At 31.2% G+C, this 25,419-nt stretch overlaps 1 protein-coding gene across 1 annotated transcript in view; it reads right to left on the bottom strand.

Moving 5' to 3' along the window:
* The window catches only part of Strn-Mlck (Stretchin-Mlck), a 599,211-nt gene that overhangs the window by 432,724 nt on the left and 141,068 nt on the right, over positions 1-25,419 (bottom strand). The window contains exons 14-19 of the mRNA XM_075373431.1: positions 12,248-25,296; positions 10,655-10,821; positions 8,621-8,808; positions 3,659-3,910; positions 1,375-1,524; positions 276-593 (exon numbers count right to left, since the gene is read on the bottom strand). Of these exons, the coding sequence (XP_075229546.1) occupies positions 276-593; positions 1,375-1,524; positions 3,659-3,910; positions 8,621-8,808; positions 10,655-10,821; positions 12,248-25,296 (14,124 nt within the window). The remainder of the gene's footprint in view (positions 1-275; positions 594-1,374; positions 1,525-3,658; positions 3,911-8,620; positions 8,809-10,654; positions 10,822-12,247; positions 25,297-25,419) is intronic.

Here is a 25,419-nt window from a genome sequence, read left to right as displayed (position 1 = left end):
GTATTACAGTAATAAAAATACATATAATGGTTAAAAATAATGAAGAATAAAATGACAAACGGGAAAGCAATCATCATGAAAAATATGATTGTGCATGCGCATGTGGACACACACACATACACACACACAAAATGAATGAGTAGTACTAAGAATCTAAACCTGCAAAGTGTAATTAGCGATATTAATAAACACCTTTTACTTTTAAATCCTATTTACATGTTTAAACTCTTTTTATTTAGAATATACATAAAATGGAAAAAAAAATAATGATTTACCTCGCGGTTTGGGATCTCCAGTAAGTCTAAATGATACTGAGATATCTTCTCCTTCTGCAACATTCAGTCTAGTATCTGGCCTTCTAATAAACATAGCCGGTTTGCCCTTCATTCCACTCGATTTGGTAACAACCTGAACGTGAGAACTCGTATCAATATGTCCATACGCATTGGAAGCTCTACATGTATAAAGCCCTCCTTCCTCAGGAGACACATCTGATAAAATAAGCGAGTATATACCACCTTCATGTAATGTAACAGCCCTTTTTTCAACCGGTTCTGATCCTCTAAACCATTTTATCTGAGGATGTGGCAAACCTGTAAAATAAACAATATTACCGCTGAATTGGATTTATAATGATTATGCTTTTATGTAGCACAAATAGATCCATATTATTCCATTTCAAGTTGAAGATGAGTTTTTTAAAAAAAAAAACATTCCATTATATCCGGGAATTCATTTTTTTTTAATCATACATCTGACAAACTTGCTTAAATTTAAAATTAATTTGTAAAAAAAACAATGTATAATGAAAAAAATTCACTAAGATTTAGTTTCAATATACCTTTACTTTTATAGAATTTATCTGGTTGTCATTTGTAACAATTCATTTTAAGCAGCCAGTTAATGTACAGTGTATAACTGATACGAACACAAAATGTTTAACTTTTATCAAACACTTTAATTTTCTTTTACATTTAATAACACTGACGTTTTACTGTGCATTTAGTTCTTTAACATGTTTCATTTAAGTCTTATGAAAATTTTTAAAAATCAATCCTTTTATTTTTGACATTACATGTTTAATGACCAAAGTTACATGTTTGTCATAAAACACCATTATAAACAACATTGTTGGTAAAGGTTAAAAGTAAAAATGAAACAGGTAATTCTAATAATGATGACATCATATACATATACTAAAATATTTATTTATTTCATTGGCTATCAGGCTATTTTGAAAATTAATTACTAATACTGATGAGATTCATTAAGTTAAAGATAATCTAATTAAATTAATTATTAATTTTGGCAATAACAAAAATTAATAAAAAAAAAACTGTTGTTGAATTAAACAACAGTGTCCACTTTGCTTACCTTTAACTTGTACATGTAATGCTAGCATACCACCGGCAGGTATTACATGATCTGACATAAGACTAATAACCTGTGGTCTTCTGGCATCATATTCTCTACTAGATCTAATAAACCGTTCTTTTTCTTTTTCAGCACTGTAGTTAGCACGACCTGAAATATTTCACACAATAATTAATAATAAGATTATAACTAAAATAATATTTTATAAAATAGTCCAGAATTAAAAGCTAGGCAAGATGGTAAACTACTCTGACCAAAGGCTACTCCAAATCTTATCAGAATCTCCCTTATCTTATCAGAAGACACTCCCAAATGAGGTGATTGTCCTCTTCTCAAATTAGCATTTAAATGACATCTATGACTACTACAGAAAAGGTCTCCTATGAATTTCATGTTTCTTTGAATCCATTTTGAACCGTTATATTACTTAGTATAATTATGATGCTATATTTTTTATCGATATAAATTAGCAAGCAAATACTTTACAGTTGTTTTTAATACATCAAAGTTATGTTCTAGGCAAATTAAGATTAATTATCGGTACTGAGAGTGAAAGTTTAAAAAAAGTTTCCATTTTTTGATAACCCAATCTTAATGCTATATTAATCCTACAACTTCAACTACCTGCATCATACATTTAAACATTATCTTTAATGTTTGAGGAATTGAACATTAACACAGTATTTAAAGAAATTAAAGATGATATACTTCTTTTTTATAAAATAATTTTATGGCCACCTGTACAGAATGGATCCACAAAGACTTACAAAACAAATCTTTGATACATTAAATGCAGCAAAAATTAAACTCACGTGGTTCTTGGAAGTTGATTAAAAAGTTAAACATAAAAGAAATCACAGTACAAGATCAATATAAAAAACGGTAGATTCCTGGAGAAAGCCAAAAGACAAGTTATAAAATGGACTGAAGAAAGAAGAAAATGAGAATAAAATAGCAGAATGAGAGAATACTGGAAGAACAAAAAGAATAATTCTGTTTGACTTCGGGTGTGAGGTGCCAAAAAAAAAAAAAAAAAACAGAAGAAAATATAAAGACTACAAAAAATGCTTAAAACACTTCTAACAATTCATCTTCAATTCTATAATTATTACTTAAAAATTACAACAATTATGAGCAATAATTCATTAAAACAATTTTCAATTATTCCAAAATAAACATCTCTCAATTTGCCACCAACTAAATATTCAGTTTTAAAAAAAATGTATTATATATTTCAATGGATTTTTGAAGTCAGTTAATTTTTTTTAGATTTATTCTCTTTAAAATACAGGTACATCAATGAAAATTCTCTCTGTAATTAAAAAGGCATTTGAAAGAGACGAAGAAGAGAGGAAACTTGTATCTTGATAAAAATAAGAAAACAAATGCAGGGAAATGTCAGCAAGAAATGAACAGATATATATTTAGAAATAAAATAAGGAAATATATTTAGAAACATTTTATGGGTTTTTACATGACTAAAGTTGAGCGGTATCAAACAAATGAAACTTTCTTTAATCTTAATTACATTTTTCCAAACATATCATAAAAATTAAATTAAATTGGACAAGTCAGAAGAGAAATTATTAAATAAAGAATGTTACTATTCTTGACTTTAAAAATATTTTGGTAAAGAAGAGTTTTTATTTGCTGATGCAACATCAACAGGCAAATAGGCACTGTTTACATTCCATAGATTAATCGCATAAGTTTTAATGGTACTTAATGGTTATCTACCCACCACGTACAATTGTTGTTTAAATCAATGTTTTAACCTAACCTAACCTACATCACGATGATTGCAACGGCATCTTGCTCTAATTCTTACAGACAGCAAGCGTCATTTTATGAACTTTTGGACATAGGTGATATGTTTCATGTTTTACTTTTCTGATTTTGCTAGTTTTATTAACTTTTATCATCTTATAATAAAAGATAAAATCAGCAACACAATAATAAAGATGATAAAAAAATGTAAGATGATAAAAATGTGGTTTACTCTTTTTTCAATACTTGGATTTTTCTCCATATATATATATATATATTTTTTAAGTAAGGAAGGGTTTTTTAATTTTTCATCTTTATTGATTAAAACCGTAACCCTCAATAATTGAGGATTTTAATTATTAAACTTAGTGATTAAATAAATTATAATAATTTAAAACTATAAGATTAAGATGATTAGTCTTAGCCAGATTCAGGCCACCCCCTCTTGAAACTGTCATTTTATGGAACATAACCCCATTGCACATTTATTTATAATTTTCAATGAAATTTTTCTTACCTTGGAATGTAACTAAATCAGATATCTGTTCGATTGAAATTAAGTTTTCTGCTCGGCAAGTATAGAACCCAGAATCTGATGGTTCAGGACCAGATATTATCAACTGACAGGTGCCATTGTTCAACTCAGTTTGTTGATATCGTCCACGAGCTGGTATCTCCTTTCCGTCTTTCAACCAGGAAGTTGTAGGATGAGGTTGACCGGTTAGTCTACACTCTAATACAAGCTGATCTTCACTGAATCTGTAACGGTCTATAAAAATAAATTACACAAAAGATTAAAAAAATTTCAAACAATAAATTAAATATATATTGATAATTACTTAACAGATTTTCCCTTTAAAATAATACAATTTAAAAATGTATACATTTAATATCCTCAAACTCTTCTGCACTTGATGAAATTTACTTGTTTAGTTCACCCCTTTTTATTATTGTTTACTATAATCCCTGTTTTATTCATATTTATTTAATATTCTTGTTCTTCTGCCTAGGAAATTATCTATAAATTTATCTCCATTTATGTTTCACATAAGTACATAAGCTGTAATTGTATGATAATCATACAATTGCTTTCTTCATTTATCTCATAAGTTTACAGCCCAGGCTTGTGGATATGCCTTTGAAATTGTTTGATAAGTGAAAAATGCCAAATCTGATTGGAATTTGAACCCAAAATTTTCTGAATAAAATGCAGACATGCTCTATTATTCAATCATGGTAATTGGCATCGCTTCTCTATTATACCTTACAATCCCACAAGAGAAAAATTTCAATATAAATTCATAACAGTACAGGAAGTAGTGGGTAAAGGCATCAACACTCTATACATTGGAATTTCTACAAGCTCATCAACAACTGCATATCAGACTTTCTCAACATTCTCTTTCTCAGTAGTTGTTAGGCAGATCTCAATAAATGTTCTCTCTTAGCGGGTTATATAAAATCAAAGCTTAATAAGTCAATAAGTGAAATTGCATTCAATCAATACTTTGAACAATAAACTTAGTGAATTTGTTACACAAAAATTAAAAATGGAAGTGAAAAATAATTTAGGCTTCTCACTGGTGAAACTTTTAATTATTAATGAAAATATAACTTTTATTGTAATCTAAATGATTAGAGCACTACAAAAATTTATTTAAATTCTGATAAATTACAACTTACATAATCTAATTGTTATATTTTAAACTTGTTAGATATTTTACTTATTAATAAATTTAGCACGATTGGCAAACTTGTAGAATGGAAGGGTCCCACAGCCGAGAAAAGACTACACATTTTGTTTTCTCAGGTGAAAAGGTGAAGCCGGTAACTCTGGATCAAGCTTCAAGGTGAGATATAGTGTTCTGTAGCAGTCTCTTTGCTGTAGCTATTGAACAAGACGTAATATATATAGCAAAATCATCAACAAATAACGAACATGAAACAAGTGGCTGCATACATTTGGTAATACTGTTGATGGCTATAGAAAATAAGGTGGCAATTAAAAAACTTCCTTTAGGTACTCCATGTTCCAAGGTAATGCTATCCGACAAAGAATCTTCAACACTGGACACAAAAAGTTTGATCATTTAAGAAACCCTTGATAAATGCAAGCATACTGCTCTTGCTTACCCATTCTTTAAGGGTGTTAAGAATACCACGTCACCAGGCCATGTCATAAGCCTTTTTGATATCAAAGAAGATAGCTATGAGGCGCTGGCAGAGTAGGAAAGCGTTTTGAATAGCTGCTTCCAGTGACACTAAATGGTCAATGGAAGAACAACCTTGGCGGAAACCGTATTGTTCTTGACATAAACCGTTTGTCAAAGAGGTAGGGCAGTAGCTTGAGGGACTTCCTTTGTCTTTACCAGATTTAAGTACTGGTACGACAAAGGCTACTGACCAGGTCAAAGGGAAAACTTGTGAGGAGAATAGACTATTATAAATACACAAAAGGTGTTGTAGTGCTGAATTAGGAAGGTGCAAGAGCATACTGAGATGAATGTTGTCAGGCCCAAGGAAGGTGTTATGTGAGTTTTTAAGTTCATGTGACAACTCGTTAAATGAAAATGGAGCGTATAATTCACCAACCGAATCAGCATGTAACGATAGTACTTCCATCTGTAATTTGTACCTCTGAAACTCATTACTGTATAATGAGGTGAGGGGCACCAAATGGAAAAAAATCTGCCAAAATACTTGCCACTGTAGAAGGTGGAAGGTGATGTAGGAGTTCTCCTTCACGAATGAGTCCAAGAGTGGATTGTTTTGGTGATCCGTAGATTATACAGATCTTTTTCCACACAGTAGACGTGGGAGTAATGCGTGAGATGGTGTACACATAATTCCTCCATGATTTCCTCCTAGCATCTAAGAATATTCAACAACATATTGCTCTAGCATTACGGTACAAATCTAGGTGTTCATTTGTAGGCCTAAGGTTAAATTTGCACAGTGCTTGTCACAGATTGCTAATAGCATTTTGACAATCAGCATTCCACCAAGGAACAGAAAGACATCTTGGGTTTTCCGATATTTGTCAGATGTATCTATTAGCATTGTCAAGTATCAGAGATGTAAAAGAGGTAAGTTTGTCAAGGGCATCTTCACCATTGTCATTCTGAGATGAGAAGGCTTTATGGTAACTGTTCCAATCTGCCTTTTCAACAATCCATATTCGTGGTTTTTATTCACCTTGCGGTTGACAACAAAAGCTGTAGTAATTGGCTTATGGTCATTGCCATGAAGGTCCTCACAAGCAGACCAATTAAGACAAAAATTGGTGAGTAAAAAGAGAGATCGATGTTTGACAATGTACCAGAAAATGAGGACCATAAATGTGTATGACCCATCATTCAGTAGACAAAGGTACAAGGCTTGCTTCACTCTGTTTATCACATTTCCTTGAGAGGACTGGAAAGATAAGTACCAGGAAATATGGTAGGCATTGAAGTCTCCTAATATTAACGATGGCGATGGGATTTGAATAAGGAGATTTGATATTTCTAGAGCACTGATATTTCTAGAGCACAAATTGCAGATATGCAATTTAAAGGAGACTGAGATTTTTACAGCAACAGTAGAAATGAGGGTAGCTAGTTGTAACCTTGTAGCTCTCTCTCTCTCTCTCTCTCTCTCTCTCTCTCTCTCTCTCTCTCTCAAGACAAGACAATCATATCTCTCACATGTATAGGCTCTGAATGTTACCGCATCTTGCTGTAATAGATGCGTTTCTTGGAAGTACATTATTAATGGTTCAACATTAATGGTACATTATTAATGGCTCAACATCTTCAATGCAGAATCGAAAAACCTCTAACATTTCACTGAATAATGCTTATAAATAAAGATACTTAGATACAGAAATACAGATATATTTATATGAAAAAATTAGTCATAGGTAATTCGGTTTTTCTTTTTTGAATTTTTTGTTTTAAAAAACTCTGTTGTCCTGGAATCGGGGGGTTCCTCTACCACATCATCCAGTAGATGTGGTGTTGAAGGGGGAGATTTTGATAAATGGGAAGTTGCAAACATCCCAGAAGAGGTGGTTATGTGAGCTCCAGCTACAGGTAGCTTATTTGGTGGCTTACCACTTTAGGGACAGGAACTTTCAGAGGGATCTCACTATTGTTAGTTTCATCAGCTGCACCTACCAACTTCTTATTCATTTTCTCGGAGATAGTTGCAGTAAGTGAAGCAACCTGATCAGATAACATCTGAGCAACCTTATTCAATTCACTGCAGGATCCACACTGTTGGTTGCCTGCATTTACGGGGGAAGCTTTACTTGATGTTGCAGCAGCAAAAGAGACATCCGGTTTAACAAGATTTCAAGGGCTAAGTGTCTTTTTATACTCTCTTCAGGCAGCTGGGAAAGAAAGCTTTTGCTCGGTACAAATTTTTAGAATTGCCTTCTCTTCTTTAAAAGCTGGGCAATCTCGAGATCGAGGTGAATGTGTACATCCACAGTTAGCACATTTTTCTTCCTCCTGGCAGTTAGCGTCGTTATGACCTTCTTTGGCACATCAAAATTGCAGTTCAATTTGCAGTTGTCTTTGGGCACAAATTACATTTTTGTATCAAGACGTGGTATGGCCATACCCTTGGCATTGAAAGCATTATCATGGGTTGGGGATGAAAGGTCACACCCAAACTGACAGGTAACCCACTTTAATCTTCTCTGATGGTACCAGAAGATTAAAAGTTAGTATAAGGGTATGTTTTTTATTCATTTCACCTCCAGAACTTCCTGGTTACAAAGTTCATGAGCTATTTCAATTATATCCATGTCCATAAGGTCACGACAAAAAATTACTCCCCGGCTTGTATTTAGTGTCTTCTGGCATACTGCATTTATATTTATGCCGCCTATATTGCTGAGACGTAACAGAGAGAGACTCTGCTCCTCATTAAAAGTTTCTATTAGAATCATTTCATCTTGTAATTCTTTTATGTTCTTCAGAAATACAACTGGGTTCACCCAGGTGCCCAGGGAACATCGTTTGAGACTCACTACACAGAGCCTTTCATCCATCAGCATGATAATTTTGGGTTGTGGTTATGCTTCATTAAGTGTCGCAACATCACCAAGTGTATGTTAAGAAGAAATAGTGTAGAATGTTGTAGTGTAGTTGTGTAAGGGTATATGTTGTAAATTGTGTAGTGTTCTTGGTGTAGTGTATGTGTATAGAATAAAGTGTTCTGCAGCACAGTGTGTAGAGGGAAGAAAAGCTGCAGAGGCTAGACCCGCGGGGATGCCAACCCCCAAAGTCTTAAAGAATAAGACTCCCCGTCAGGGCCACAAGATTATAACGAGTTTAAAACTTATGACAATTGTTTATGATCTACAAAAAGGATTTTTACAAAACAACAATAATCAAAATAACTGTGAAAGATTCTTCTTCATCAGGAAATGACTTAACAAGTAGAAAATTTAAACATCAATTGCAAATAATGTCACAATTAATTATACTACCTTGTATTCTAGATGTAAATGTAGGTGGAACAGGAGTTGGCTCAAACGGTGTGAAAATTCTCAATGTAGCAGTCGTGGTAGCTTCTCCATGAACGTTGGAAGCAATGCAAGTATATCTTCCACAATCGCTCACAGATGCTGAATGAATTTCAAGAGTTGCAATGCCATTGCTAACTCTAGTATCATATCTGCAAAAATAAAACTTAATTCTTATATATATATGTTATAAAATAAACACAAAATACTCTATGCCACTAATCATCAGATTTTTATCAAGAAGTTTCAATATAACTAGTCAAAAAAGCCTTACTGTTCACTTTTTCATTCAGCTAATAAAATATATATAACATTTACAATCTATTAACTGACAAAGCTCTAGACATATCACAGTTACAACTAACAAGCTGAATGTACAGTCATTGTCATTGTATTTTTATCTTAATTTTTATACCTTTTTATCTTTCATCCAAAACATTTTTATATTGCTGATAGCTTTAATTATAAAGTATTACCTTAGAAACTTAATAGACATAGCTCAAAAAGTGATTAAAAAACAAATTCCAGACAACCTCAAAACCCACAGGTAAAAATGAAGATGATAAAATAGTAAGCATCAGTTTGATGTTACTATTTGTAAATTAACTAAACAATATATAAAAAGATAAAAAAACCTTAGCCACCTTTTCTTTTATTTTTTTGGGAATTGAAGAACAGAGTTCTTTCTATTATCATCTATCATTTGCAATATGATGTATTTTCTTAAATTTCACTCCACTCAACTGAAACAATGTAATTCATCTTCTCTCCACGCACTTCTGAATCATCTTTCATCCAAGCCTCTATCCGTCTAATTTCACCTCCCATCTTATTTGGCAGTCTGTCATCATCCAATCTAGTCAAATATCCAGAGCAGTACCTAAGTTGTTATGATTATTTTATCTTAACAGTGGTTTTAACTTTCAGTACATTCTATACATAATTATTCTGCAATCTGTCTGTTCTTCTCCCCATCACTACCCTTTCTTAGTAAACCTTACTCTTGGTCTGAATCCTGCTTTTGAATTTATGGGGCCCATGACTTGGATTTATTTAGATCCAAGACTTACAGAACTCTATATATATATCTGTATAGGAAATGGAATTAATATATATATACACCAAACATTTCTTCTATAAATCTATTAATTCCATATCCTCTCCAGATATTGCCATTAATTCTACTTTCTGCATCCTCTTCAATATTCTTCTTTGTTCCCTGCAGACTTCCTCTATAATCCTTATTGACAATTCTTTAACCCACACACTGACATTTTACAGTAACTATCTATCACATTATACCAGAAGATTTTAGTAAACCCAAATAGGTTTTAACTTCCAACTTCAGAAAGAATGTTTCTTTGTGTGTTTTTTTTTTGTCTGACAACTTTTTATTACATCATTTAAAAGGATGATGAGCAGATAAGGTGCTAAAATGTCTCCTTGTCAGATACCCACCAAACTGCTAACTTCCCTAACACAATAACATCAGATTAAGATATGAATTACATGAGAGTGACAAAATAACGGTTTCTGACATATTTGCTGTCACAGCTTCACAGTTTGAATAAACATTCGGGGGATCATTTTTTTAAAGTTTTCATAAACACTCAGACCATCAGCATTTATCAAAACTTCTCCTGTAAAATTCTATCAAGGGCCTCGATTAGTTCAATGAAACATAAAAACACCTTCTCACAAATAAAAATAAAACTATAAACTAAACCTATTTTTAAAAATTGTAACTAAATCATATAAAACAAAGATTATAAAAAAATATATATACAGCTACACATAAGAAAAAACTAATGTACGTGTATTTAGCCTAGCATTCTTAACAACTTTTTTCTACTGTACAACAGATTGGTCATTATACAAATAGACTGATTCTACGGAAACATATAAAGTACAACACACACTGCATCTTTAAAGTTATCCTTAATAACTTATCTGCCGCATAATATAAAATTGTCTATGAAAAAGGGCTGATTCACTTACTTTTCTGTCAATGGATCAGCAGTACTATACAGCAAAGGCAATCCATCTTTCATCCATTTAACAATAGGATCTGGACTACCAATAAAACTGCAGCTCATTTTAACTCTTGATTCCTGAGCAGCTGTTCTATCCATAAGACGACCGCAGAAGTACGGCTTACATTTTGACTGTAATATAGAATCAAATAAATATTACTAGGGGAGTTAACAATGAACTGTCAAGCAAATCAGTATTTTTAAGTAAATTATCTGCATATTAGTTACTACCTACAACAAATCCCATTTTCCAGTAAATAGGTAAATAAACTAAACCGAAATTTCACTTTAAATGGTATCTTTAGAAACTGAAAACTAAAGTTTTTTAAAATCAGAAAAAAATCTTCAGTCATTTTTTATTAAAATACTTCATTATTTATTACCCAGAAAATAATAATGAATGATTAAAAATTATCAAAATGAATAACTGTAGAGTAAAACAAATCCAATTTCTTTACAAGGATTAGATTATTAGCTTTTCTGGCATCACTAATTTCATTTCTTCAATGACATTTTGATACTTTTTTATTTCAGTATACAATTATGCATTTGATAAAGAAATCTTTTTATTCAATTCTTAATAAATGTTCTTAAATTTTCTTCGCATTACATAGCTTTTTTTATTATTCTTTTCTGATTTAATTTTTTCTACCAGCCTGAAATCCTTATCTGAATATCCACGTTCAACCCATACCCAATCTCAGAAACCATGTTTCAACTTTATTGATTGTTTTCATCCTATCCTGTCTGTTATTTACTCTTATTCTAACTGTTCTATTTAAAGTCAAAACTTTTTAACTGTAAATCTAGGACTCTTTCAACACTCATACCACACTTGTCTGTCCTTTCCTGTTCTGTTGAACATTTTTCATATAATAGAATACATACCATCTGACTTTTATTAAAACTTCATAATTAACTCGAAAAATAACCTCCGGAACGATAATTTTAATATAATTTGAAAACATGTTTTTTTTTATATTTTAACTGCCTCTAATAAAAAGATGAGGTTCTCAGTTTACATTTACATTTTTTCTATGATATGTTTAAAATTTATTCTTCACCAAATGAAATGATTTTAATGATCCTTTTAATTTGTTTTATACTGTTTTTAAAGTTATGCCACAACATAAAGTTATGCATAACACTATAATGTTAAATCAGAGTTTGAATATGGATGTAGCATTTATGATTGTTTATTATATTTTATTGTAAACTTTGAATTATCCACATAAAGAATAAATGATAAAGGTAAATAATAAATAAAGTATTAATGTGTAAATGGCACAAGTAAAGTATTGCAACACTCATAGATTGGTGAATACAGCCAGGTTAATAATAGCATCTGCACAAGTAAGGATAGTCTCAATAGACAACTCACATTCAATGTGAACACTTGCATTAAATGTATTGAGAAAAATTTCTTTTTTTGGTTAAGTATTTTGTAAAGTCAAATATTTTTATTTATTTTAAAATAAAAAAAATAACAAAAATATTTTACATATATACTGAAAAAAAAAACTTTTTTTGTAAGATTATTACAATATTTACTACTCACTTCTCTGCGTGTCCATATCTGCTTAGGAGGCTGAGCTGCACTTTCAGAGGAACTGCTATCATGTGTACCTTGATATTTTTTCAGTTTCTGTTCGCTTGTAGTAGAAACCCATACTCTGTGATCTTCACTTTTACTTCTTGTACTTCTTTTAGTGTCCTGATTTGATATACTTTCATCTTGATAACCGTTTATAGATTTATTGTAAGTCTCAACTTCCAAAATTGACACTCTACTTTCTGTTCTACCTTTATTACTCACATCAATATTACTGTAATCGCCTTTAAGATTATTCTTATTAGATATATAATCACTTTTTTTATCAGACTTCTTTTTATCTTGGATGATACTCTTTTTAGTTGTATCATTCAAATCATCATCTTTATGTCTTATTTTCTCACTGTCTTGATATGTATATTTCAATTCAGTCTCACTTCTTTCTACATCAGCTTCTTTCATTTTTATTTCTTTTTTGTGAGTTTCCAAATCAGTTGTTTTTATTTTATTTTGCTTTTTAATATCTCTTTCTTTTAGGCTTTCAGATTTTGTTAATATATCACCTCCTTTTATCGATTTTAATTTAGAATCATCTGTTTCAATTTGTTTCTCTGATTTCACTTCCTCCAACATCTGATTTTCTTTCGATATTTTTATGTCAGCTTTTGTTCTCTCAATTCCATTCTTTACCCGATTTTTGTCTTTCATTATTTTTTCCTTGCGTTCTTCCTCCTGTTTTTGCTTCTTTTCTTCAACATCAGTTTTAGACACCTGTACAGAGATTTGTTGAGTATCTGTCTTACTATCTTTGGCTCCTTTTTCTTTATTCTTAATATCACTTTTTTCAGTTTTGGAGTTCCTTTTTATTTCCGTTTGATTCTCACTTTCTTGTACCTTACTTTTATCTTGTTTTTCTTTAACATCTTGTTTAGAATCATCTGCAGCTAATTTTTCAGCTTCTTCTTTGATTTGATTTTCATTAAGTTTATTGTCTTTCTTCACAATTTTAGCTTTGCCTTTAATTTCTTCTTTTGATTCTTGTTTAGTTGCTGCACCTTCTTTTACACTTCCTTCTAATCTAGCTTCATCCTCTTTCTTTGAAACCTCAGTTTGATTATCTTTTTTAGATTCATCAATAAAAACTTTCTCAGTTGCTTCTTTTTTTACTTCCTTTTCTTTATTTTCATCTTTTTTCTTTTCAGTTTTAACTTTCTCTTTGATCTCCTCTTTTGATTCTTGCTTAGTTGCTACTTCTTCTTTTACACTTCCTTCTACTTTAGCTTCATCCTCTTTCTTTGAAACCTCAGCTTGAACATCTTTTTTAGAGTCACCAATAGCAACTTTCTCAATTGCTTTTTTAACTTCTTTTTCTTTATTTACACTTTTTTTCTTTTCAGTTTTAACTTTCTCTTTAATTTCCTCTTTTGATTCTTGTTCAGTTGCTACATCAGTTTTTACACTTCCTTCTACTTTAGTTTCATCCTCTTTCTTTGAAACCTCAGTTTGATTATCTTTTTTAGATTCATCAATAAAAACTTTCTCAGTTGCTTCTTTTTTTACTCCCTTTTCTTTATTTTCATCTTTTTTCTTTTCAGTTTTAACTTCCTCTTTGATCTCCTCTTTTGATTCTTGCTTAATTGCTACTTCTTCTTTTACACTTCCTTCTACTTTAGCTTCATCCTCTTTCTTTGAAACCTCAGCTTGAACATCTTTTTTAGAGTCACCAATAGCAACTTTCTCAATTGCTTTTTTAACTTCTTTTTCTTTATTTACACTTTTTTTCTTTTCAGTTTTAACTTTCTCTTTAATTTCCTCTTTTGATTCTTGTTTAGTTGCTACATCAGTTTTTACACTTTCTTCTACTTTAGATTCATCATCTTTCTTTGTAACCTCGGCTTCAACAGCTTTTTTAGATTCATCAATAGCAGATTTCTCAGTTTCTTTTTTAACTTTATTTTGTTTATGTTGATCTCCTTTCTTTTCAACTTTAGTCTCCTGTTTAATTTCTTCTTTTATATCTTGTTTAAATGCAACAACTTCTTCCTTAACTGTTTCTTTAACTTTCTCACCCTTCTTCTGAACTTTGTCTTTAGATTCCTCTAAAACAACTTTTTCAGTTCCATTCTTAACCTCCTCTTTATTTTTATCACACTTTTCACCTTTAGCCTTTTCCTTAATTTCTTCTATAGGTTTCTGTTCAACTGTTGCATCTGTCTTTAGACATTCTTTTACTTCAATTTTCTCTTCTGTCTTTTGAATGTTGTCTTCACTATCTTTCTCGGGTTTGTCCAATGAAACCTTCTTAGAATTTTTTTTAGGTTCTTCCTCTTTACTTTTATCACCCTGTGTTTCAACTTTATCTTCTATCTTGATTCCTTTTGGTGTTTGTTTTTCAGCTACTTTTTCTTTTATACCTTCTTCTACTTTAACTTCACTAACTTTCTTTTGAATCTTGTCCTCAGTACTTTTTTTCACTTCTTCTACTGAGACCTGTTGTATTTTCTTCCTCCCTTCTGTTTCTTTACTTTTATCATCCTTCTTTACTAATATATCTTTTTCTTTAGTTTCTTCTTTTGTTTCCTGTTTAATCAGTTCAGTTTTCTTACTTTCTTGAGACTCAATTACTTCCTTCACCTTATCAATGTCTGATTTTTTAATAATTTCATGTGTGCTTTTTTCTTTATATTTGTCAGTTTCTGTTTCAGTCAAAACATTTTCTTTATTCTCCTTCCCAGATTCCTGATTGATATCTTTTTCTTTTTTCTTAATACTTCCATCCTTCTCATTAATTTTCTGATTTTCTTCAACATCCTTCTCCAGCTGTTGAGAAATGTGATTTTTATCCTTTGATTCTTCAGTTCCTTTTACCAGCTCAATCTCTTTTTCAGTTTTTTGAGGAGCAAATTTTTCATCCACTTTCTTGTTCACTTTATGTTTATCTTTAGATTCATTAGAAACAACTTCTTTTTCTTTTAACTTGTCACTGCCTTTATCAAGACTTTTATGTTTACTATCCTTTTTTTCAGTTTCAACTTTTTCAGAAGAGTCTTTTATGGACTCTTCTTTTGACTCTTTTTCATCTAACTTAGAATGTTCTTTGACTTTAGTAAGTTTACTTTTATCATCTTTCTTTTGTTTTGTATCAACCTCTTCTGTTGTTATAGCTTTTTCACTTTGCAATTTCTCATCAGTTTTTACTGAGCCTTTTTCATCTTTTTTTCCTTGCTCCATTATTTTTCTCTCAGTTACCACCTCTTTATCAGTGTCTAACTTTTCTTTCTGACTAGAAACTTTGACTCTACTTTCTTGTAAAATTTCAGATTCCTTTTCTCCTTTTTTATTTGTTACTGAAACAGTGTCTTCTAGACCTTTCTGTTCTTTTTCAGTCAGAGTTTCTTTACCTTTCTTTTGTTCCACACTTTCAGATTGTTTCTCTTTTTTGCCTTCAAGCAATTTTTTTGATACTTCATCTTTGTGTTTTTCCATTGCTACTGTTTTTTCAGATTTCACTTCCTCAGAAATAGCAGTCTGTTTATCTTTACTGGTTTTTTCATAATCATCAGCTTTCAAAATATCACTTTCTTTTTTACCTTTTACAGACTGTTTTACATCTCCCTTCTTTTCAGTAGATTTTAACCCATCTTCTTTCTCTTTGATTTTAGTTTTTGTTTCATCTTCTTGATTGTTGTTTGTTTTAGCAGATTTTTCCGTTTTTTCCTCTACCACCTTTTCTTTTGATTTTTTTACAACCTCTCTGTTACTTGGTGAAATATCTTTGTTCATTATAACTTCTACAACACCTTCAGATACCTTGACTTCTTTATCCCCACCACTTTCCAGAGATTTTTCAGAAACAGTAATTTCATTTTTTCCTTTCTCATTCAACTCCACTAACTCTTGTGTCTCAGTAATTTTTTCTGTAATTATTGCAGTCTTTTCCTGCTGAATTTTCTTTTCTTTTTCTTGTTCTTTTACTTCTTTTTGTTCCTTTTCTTTATCAGTTGCTATTTTCTCTTGTTTAATAAGTTCTAGCGATCTTTGTTGCTTTTCTACTTCTATAAACTTTTCTGATTCAGTCACAGTCCCTGTACAACTTTCATCTTCTTTACCAAAAATACTTTTTTCTTTAATAAATACATCATCTTTTTTGTTTAATAATTTTTCCTGTGTAACCTCTGCAACAGTTTTACTGTCTTTTTCATCCTTTTCTGAAGTTGAAGTTTGTACATCATCACTAAATGTAACTTTCTGTGAACTTGTTTCTTCTTTTTCCTCAAAAGTTTCTGTTACATCTGCCTTCTTTTCAGTTTGCTTAGTTTGCTCTACTTGTTCTTCTGATGTTTCCATTTCAATCTTCTTTTTCTTTTGAAGTGTTATACTCTTAGCCTCAATCTTCTGTTCTTCTTTATTTTCACTTTCAGTAGTATCAACAACTTCTGAAGTCTTAACTGATCTTTTTCCCTTATCAGATTTTGTATCATCACTGTCACTTTTTATAACTAACTTACTATCTTTAGCAGAAGTTAACTCTTCTCCCTTATCTTTTCCTTCAGTTTTCCCCAACCTTTCTTCACTTACATCCTCTCTTACAGAAAGTATTTCTGTTTGGTTTTCCTTCTCATCCACTTTTACAATTATTTCCTTACCTTTTTTGGCGTTAATTTCATCTTTGTCTTGGTGTTTTTCAGTGACTTTACTCTCAACTCTAATTTCTGTTTTTGATAGTTTTTTGTCATCATTTTCCTTTTGGACTTGTTCAGATAATACATCTTCTTTTCCCTTTTCTTCACTTTCAGGCCTTAAAAGTTTTTTAACCTCTTCAAGTTTTAATTTCACAGTTTCAAGTTCACCACTTACTCTAGGATCAAGTTTTACTTTTTTAATTTCTAAATCTTTCTCAGTTAACTTGTTCCCTTGCTCAGTAATATTTTCCTTATCAGCCAGTTTCTGAGAATCCAGTTCTAAATTACTTTTTTCAACAATGCTTAAATTTTCATTAATACTTTCTTTTGATTCTTTCACCTCTTCATCCTTTTCAACTTTATCTTTCTTCTTCTGATCTTTAACTTCAATTAGCTCATTTTCTTCCTGACTTTTTTCTTTAATCTCTTCAGTTTTGTCTAACTTTTCTTTTTTATTTTCATTAATTATTTTCTTTTCAAGCACCTCTACTCTGTTTTTCTCTTTTTCAGTTTTCTCTTTTATTTTTTCTTTACCTTCAACTAATCTTTCAGCATTAGCCTCTTTTAATTTTTTTTCTACATCTTTTTCTTTAGTATCGCCTATATGTTCTTCCTCTTTTTGAACTTCAGTTGTTATTTCTGATTTGACTGCTTCTTCAATCGATAGTATTTTTTCCTCTTGGCTCTTAATCTCTCTTGTCTCATTTGTTTTTTTAATATCGGCTACTGTTTTCTTTTCAGTTTTTTTAGCAACCTCAATAACACTAGCTCCCTCACTTTCTTTCATTTTATTTGCAGTTTCTAGCTCTATTAATGTTGTTTCATCTTTCTGATTATTTATTCTTTCAACAGCTGGTTGCTTCTTGTCTTTTGACAATCCATCCTCCTTTTTAACATTTTTCTTTTCCCAGCTATCTTTAGATTCTGTCTGAGAAATTTCTGATGATTTTTCTTTGCTTCCATTTTTCTGTTTCTTTTCCAAAGACTGTTCTTCCTCTGTTTCAAGCAGAACTGTTTCTGTTAAGCTACTCTCAACAGCAGGCGCTGAATCAACCTTTTTACTCTCAGTAAGAATTTCTTTCATTTTCTCCTCTTGTTTTGCTTCTGTGGTTTTCTTAGAGTCTTGAACACCTGTTTCTTCTTGCTTAATCTCTTTCTCTTTCAATCTTTTATCCAGCTCTACTTTTTCATCCTTTACTTCTTTATATTCTTCTTCGGTAACATATTCTTTAGCTTCCAGAACAGCCACTGGTGTTTCAGCAACTGCAGTATCATATGGCGTAACATCACATTCTGCTGCTAATGTTACACTTATAAGTGTATCAGCATCTGAGAATGTTTCAGCTTCTTCTAGTTGAAATGGATGTTGCAGTTGCTCAACAACTTCTAATTCTGACAGAGTTGCAGATGCTTTATTTGATGATAATTCATCAAAAGATTTCATTTCTTCAGCAGTCGATAAGGTCTGTTGATTTTCCTGTATTATTACTTCTTTTGTCGGTTGTATTATATCTGCTTTTACCAATATATCGCTTTCTAGTTTCAATGAATCTATTTCAGAAAGTGATTTTTGTTCTTCTATGGTAGCAATTTGTTTCAAAGATGCATCACTAGCCAAAGCAGAAACTAATTCCACTTCTTTTCCTTTTGGAATATCACCAGATTGTTCTAAAATTTGTACTGCTTCTGTAATAGCAGCTTGTTGTTTCAAAGAAACCATTTTTTCTGACACTTCTCCCATTTTACTATCCTCCTGATCAAATACACTTTCACTTTCAAAAACAATTGGCTGAGAAGTAACAATAATAACATTTTCTGATTCTGCAGTAATATTAGCTTTTGTTTTAATGACACCTAGACTGGTTTCTGATAGCGAGTCACCTCTAGCTTCAAGTAGTTGTTCTTGCTTAATTGTTGCAGTCAGTTTACTGTCTCCAGGAGATATTTTTGCAACATCTGGTAGATCTAAAGGCACTAATGAAAGTGATATATCGGCTTCAAGTACCACAGGCTGCTGAATTTCAACAGCAGCTTCTAAAGAAAGGTCAGTCGGGCTTGCTAAAGTCGGTACATCCGATAGAGTTGTGTTCGATGCGATATCATCAAATACTTGTTGCTCTGCCATACAAGCAATTCCTCTTGATACTTCCAACAACGGTTTTGCTAACATTTTCAAAGCATCCACATGCTTACTAGAAACATCTTTCTCTAATGTCTCAAATACTTCTTGGTTTTCAATTGTCGCAATAGCACGTTGTAATTCCATGATCGGTTTTGCCATTTCAGCTAATACTTCTTTAACAGATAATTCATCAAAACCACCTTCCATAATCTGTTGAGTTTCAATATTAGCTAACTGTTTTTGTAATTCTTCCATAGGAGCTGCAATTGTGTGCAATTCCGACAAAGTTTCTTTTTCACTCATCGGATCAACATTTGGTTCAAAAACTAAGGCTTGCTGTTCTATAATAGAAGTAAGCACTTTTTTCAATTCTTGAAGAGGTGTAGCAATTTCTTCTAAAGGAAAATCTTTACCAGGTTCTGATAACGTAATAGCATCCGCTTCCATAACAATAGCTTGTTCCTGAATCAAGGCGATACCAGTTCTTAATTCACGAATTGGTTTTGCTATAGCTTCAAGTATTTCAAAACCTACTTCTCCCTTTGTTGATTCTAAAGCTTGCTGTTGAATATTAATAATATTATTTTGAATTTCTCTGATAGGTTCAGCTAATGTTTTCAACATAGATAAACTCAAACTTGACTGTTCACCGAGATATTCAGTCATCTCAGATGACATTTCTTCAACCAGTGCAACCTTTTCAGTTAACTGTTGTATAGGTTGTAATAACGGTTCAACATTAATTGTTTTACATTTATTTGGATCTGTAGCATTTAATACATTGTGTTCAACCTTCATTAAGCCCAACTCAAGATCACTACTTACTTTCGCAAACTCTTCTAAAAGTTTGAATGATTTTTCTTCAAACGTTTCTAGAACTGTTACTTCTTCTGTTGTTACACCTTCTTTTGTTTGGATTTCAATCTGAGTAGTCGATCGGTTTGAGATCACTTTGTTCAATTCATTTAAAGGTTCTAATAATTCATTCAATGATAATATACTTTGTTTTTCTTTTATCTCTTCTTTAACACTTACAACTGCATTCTGTAGTTTTCTTAAACTTTCAACAACAATATTTTTAGCATCTGAATTTATATTTTCAACTAATATTATCTCATTCTTAAGTTTTGATAAATCATTATTAATTCTATCTAAACATTTTAAGTTTTCTTTCTTTCCTTCTTCTCCAATAATATCCTTAGTTTCTTCTGTTATAAATAGATTTTTAGCAAGCTTATTTAATTCATTTACAACTGTGTTAATTTGCTCTGAAGATTCTTTAACAAATTCAACTACTACACTGTCATTAATATCCTTTGTCGCTACATTTTGTTTTATGTTTTCGCTAATCATATTTATTGAACCGAGTATTAAATCTTCCTTCGGTATTTCTTCTGATACACTTAGAGTTCTAGGTATTTCTTCATTATGTTCAACTTCTGGATGAAGAATTACTTCTGGAATCGCTAGTTCATCAACCCTGTTACTGACGGCAGACTGATATTTAGCCATATGTTTAACCGAATCTTCAACCGATTCAAGTATTTTATCTGTTATTATTTCTGAGGCAACACCTTCATGAATTTTATTTTTTAGACTTGTCATAAATTCTTTTATTTCTTCAGTTTTATTACTAACTTTATCATCAACAATTTCTTTTATAGCCGGTAATTCTGATTCTTTCTTCACTTCACTGATTTCTTCTTTAATACTTTCAATACAACTTAATATATTTTCAATTTTCTGAACTACAACTTTTGTACATTCATCTTTCACTTTGCCTTCAGTAAGACTCATTATCGAATACAATTTACTCTGTAGAGCGTTAGTTGATACTTCTAAAATATTTACCGGTTTAGCTAATTCAGCCGGTAAATGTTTTTCTTCTTTTTTATGTTTTACAATATCCTTATTCATAACAAACGGAGTTATTTTTGATTCAACTAATAATAATTTGCTATGAAAAATATTAATATGCTCGATAAATGACTCAAAATGATTTTCAAGACATATTATAACTGAAGCTTCATCAGTATTAGATTCACATAGCAATCCACATGCATCTTCCAACGCTATTGTAAATTCATCGACTGCCTTTGTTAAAATTTCGGTCGATTCACAATCAGAAGGTGAAAGATCCTTCAAGTTATTTAATTTTTTATGTAAATTAATCATATCTAATTTTAAATATTGAACATTATTTAATAACTTTTCCTTTACTCTATTTACATCAAATTTTTCTTTACGTGCAATATACTGTTCGGTATGATTTAAAGCTCTTTCAAAATCATTTAAAAATTGTACTAAGTATTGTAATGCAGGAAATAATTCTAAATGACCAGTATGTTTACTAACTCTAAAATAGCTCTGCTGAACCATTAATGAAGAAACTTTAAGCTGCAATTTATGTACAACTTTAGTTATACTGATAATTTTTTGTGCTATCTGAATTTCTACACTTTTATTTTGTTCAGCGATAACTTTTTGTATATTAATAAAATGTCTTTTTAAAGTTTTCATCGGTTGAATTAAAGACTGAAGCGTAACAATATTTGATTCGATCGGAGTAGGTTCATCACCATATTCAAATGAAACTTGATCTTGTATGACCAAAATACTTCTTTGTAATTCTTGAACCGGTTGTTTTAATTCAAATAAAACAGCTTCCGATATATTCTCACTTAAAAGTTCATTATTAATATTTATTAATGCTTTTTGTAATACTTTAAAAGGTTCAGCCATTGTTTTAAGTAAGTTTATATTTAATGTCATTTTATCTTCTTCATGAACTTGGTCACCGATTGAAATTAAACCGTCTTCAACTTTAGCTAAAGGATTTGATAACGATGATAATATATCACTAATTATTATTATTTCAGGCTGTAATAGAATCTCATGAGACTGATTTTTAATCGATTCAATAGACTCCCTCAGTTCATGAACAGATTGCGTAACGATTCTTAATCCAAGGCTAGGTTCTGATAATGAAGGTACATCTTGTAAAATTTGTTCTTCAGTTTTCATTATACTTGAACATAAACCATTAACCGGTTGTATTAGATTTTTTAGTGCGTGTAGAACGTATCTTATATGTATTGGTTCTTCTGGTGTTCTGCATACAATCGACTCATAAAAAGTCGAAACACTTTTTTGTACGTTTTCAACAGGTTCTAATAAATTAGTCATAGGAAGATTACCATCAGATATCATATCAGAAGGCTGTAAAGAAAAACTAGTATACTCGTCTAATTCAATTTGATGTTTTATTATAGATAATTCTATTCTCATTGCTTGTAAGGGTTTACCTAATTCTTGTGCGATATGGTATACTTGTGCTGAATTTAAATTATTAACTTTATTATTATCTGATATATCATTTTGCAGTACATGTAAATGTTTCTGAAATTCTTCAAGCGGTTTAATTAATGAACATAATGATGTAGCTCCTCTTTCTTTGTGGATAATACTAACCGATTCCGGTGAATATTTCTCGATCGAATTAATACAATTAACCATAATATCAAGAGAATCATCTAAACCTTTTATAATATTTTCACCATCAGTTAAAATATTTTCAATAAAATCTTCTTTAGAAAATTCATGACTGACTACTGAAAGCGCACTAAGCATATTTTCAACCGGTGGAGATAAAAATTCTATAGCTGTTTGTGATGATAAATTTTCAACCAATTTAATAGTAGTTTTTAACTCATCAATGGGAACTGCTAATTTATATAATGAAGTGATACCCAAACCTCGTGTTTCATTAATCGTTTCTGATTTTGAAATTTTTTCTAATAATATTAATGACTCGCTTAAAACTTGTAATGGTCTAGTTAAAGATTGTATTAAATCTTGTTTTGATGATGGTCGAGGATCCCATTGTAATGACGATGGATTTGCAGAAACTTCAGAAATACACTTTTCTGTAATACTTTGTAAACTACGTAAAGGTTGTTCAAAATTACTGATCGATTTTAAAATATGTTTCAGCTCTTCATCAGATGAATTAGTAATTTTTTCATTAATAGTTTTCAGACATTTCTCTAATCGATCATAATACACGTCCATTTCTTTTTTAGCAGATTTTTCAATAATTTTTAGTTCTTTTAGAAATTTTTCTTTTTCTTGTACATCTTTTTCAAATTCTGCTACAGTAATCGGTATACTTTCATCGATTGAATCAAGATTTGTGGTAGAATCAAAAATGCTCTGCTGAACTATTTGTGCTAATCCTTTTTGTAATTCATCAACTACTTCAGCATACGTCGGCTGTACAACTGTAGTGATGTCAGACAAATCATCAATTTTACTAGTAAAATCTTTTTCAGTTTGTAGTACACCACCCTGTACTTCCATAAAAGGAGATTTAAATGACTGTAAAATATCTGAAGCCGGTTCTTCCACAGATTCCATTATGGCTTGTTGCTGTATAAGAGCTATATCTCTATGGAATTCCTGTAAAGGTTGTGAAACAGTCTCTAATATTGAATGACTAGTTCTTTCTAATAAGGATGCTTCTACACCTTCTAACAATGTTTGTTGCTCAACAAGTGCTAAGCTTCTTTCAAATTCTAGTACGGGTTGAGCAAGAGTCTCTAGTATGGTAAGACCAGCTTTCGAAGGACTGTAATCCCCAAATTGTGATTCCTCTTCGATTTGTTTTTCAACAACTTCAATACTTTTTTTAATTTCATTTATAGGTTGAACTAAAGATTCAATAACTGATAGACTTGATTTGGCTGTTTCCGGTTCTTCACTAGATTCTGATAAAACCTGTCCTTCAACAATAGCTAAACCTTTTTGAATTTCATGTAACGATTGTGTCAATGACTCTAGAACTGACATTTCACTTTTATCATATGCACTGTCTTCTGCTGTATCAAATTCTGTGGTTTCATCACCATCATCTCTAGTTTCAACACGAGCAAATGCTTCTAATACGATTCCTCTACCGACTGAATCTGTTTCAGATGACTGAATTATTTCGACGCCAGTTTCAGGTGTTGTTTCTTTTCCACTGAGGTTAGTTATCTGCTTAATTCCTTTCTTCTTTCTTTTCTTTTCAACTTCTTCCTTATGAGGTTCATCTTCTTTTTCTGATGATTCAGATGAACATTTTTTACTAAGGCCACCCTTTTTACTTCTAGTTGTTTTCAATGAACTAGTTCCGGTCGAAAGTGTTTTTCTTTTTTCATATTCAACTAAAGAATCATCTTCTTTACTAGAAGAATCAGTAGAACCTCTTTTTTTCATCGCTCTTTTTTGTGCCTGATCACGTGATTTACTGCGTTTTAGCTCCATTCCAGCGACATTTTCTTTAATACTTGATGTCTTTCTATTCTCAAACTCAACAAGAGAATCATCTTCTCTTTCAGAATCTGTTGATTTTATCTTTCCACTTTTCTTTCTTATTTCTGGAGAAGTAGAATCTTCACCTTCTGTATATTTTGGAACGATATCTAATACCTTTCTTCTTTCAAATTCTTGCAACGAGTCATCCTCCATCTCAGATTCTGATTTAGACTTCTGTCTTACCATCCTCTGGATCTTTTTCTTCTTACTCTCAGTCTTATTGCTTTCATCAGGACTTTTATCTCTTGACCGAGATCTACTTTTTGACCTCTTTACAAGTGATTCTTTTTCTTTTGAAGAAGATCTGCTAATAGATCGTTTAGATTTTGTTCGTACTTCCTCTGTTTTACGTTTAGTTGTTAAATCGGCTACAGTTTCCATGACTGCAGGACTGCTTTTAGTTTCTAATTCTATTTGACGTTTAATTTCATCATAACTCAGTTCTTTAATGGGACTTCCAACTGCACTAGCAAAACTGTCTTTCTGTGATTTTGTTTCTTTTTCAGAGGCCAATGCATCAGAATATGGGCCACTACTTGATTTGTCACTGTCTTTATCTTTTCCTTTACTGGGAGAATCCTTTTTCCTGACCTTTGAAGGAATAATATTATCACCTGTTTCTGAACGAAGTGAATCCGGAGCAAGAGATCCTTCTAAATATTCAGAATTTATTTTATCGTACGGAATTTCTTCATGAGTAAAAACATTTGGTACATGTACAACAGGTTCTTCTGAGATTGAAAACTCATCCAGATCTGCATCTGTTCTCATATCATCTTCAGCCGAAGCATAATATTCAGGACTTACATCTATGACAACAGCTTCCATTAATATATGACCAGAAGTTGATGTCTCTTTTACAAATCTCATAGGAGGTAGTTCTACTACATTATGCTCTAAGAAAAAAATAAAAATGCATATATAACATAACTACAAAATAACTTCAGAAAAAATAAAATAATATTTTTTTAAAAATCTAAAAATATTTCTAACTTTTTAAATTAAAACAGTAGGAGATT

This window comes from Lycorma delicatula, chromosome 8, assembly GCF_047948215.1.
Source record: "Lycorma delicatula isolate Av1 chromosome 8, ASM4794821v1, whole genome shotgun sequence".
Classification (NCBI taxonomy): Eukaryota; Metazoa; Arthropoda; class Insecta; order Hemiptera; family Fulgoridae; genus Lycorma; species Lycorma delicatula.
This window is presented reverse-complemented; position numbering and strand designations above follow the sequence as displayed.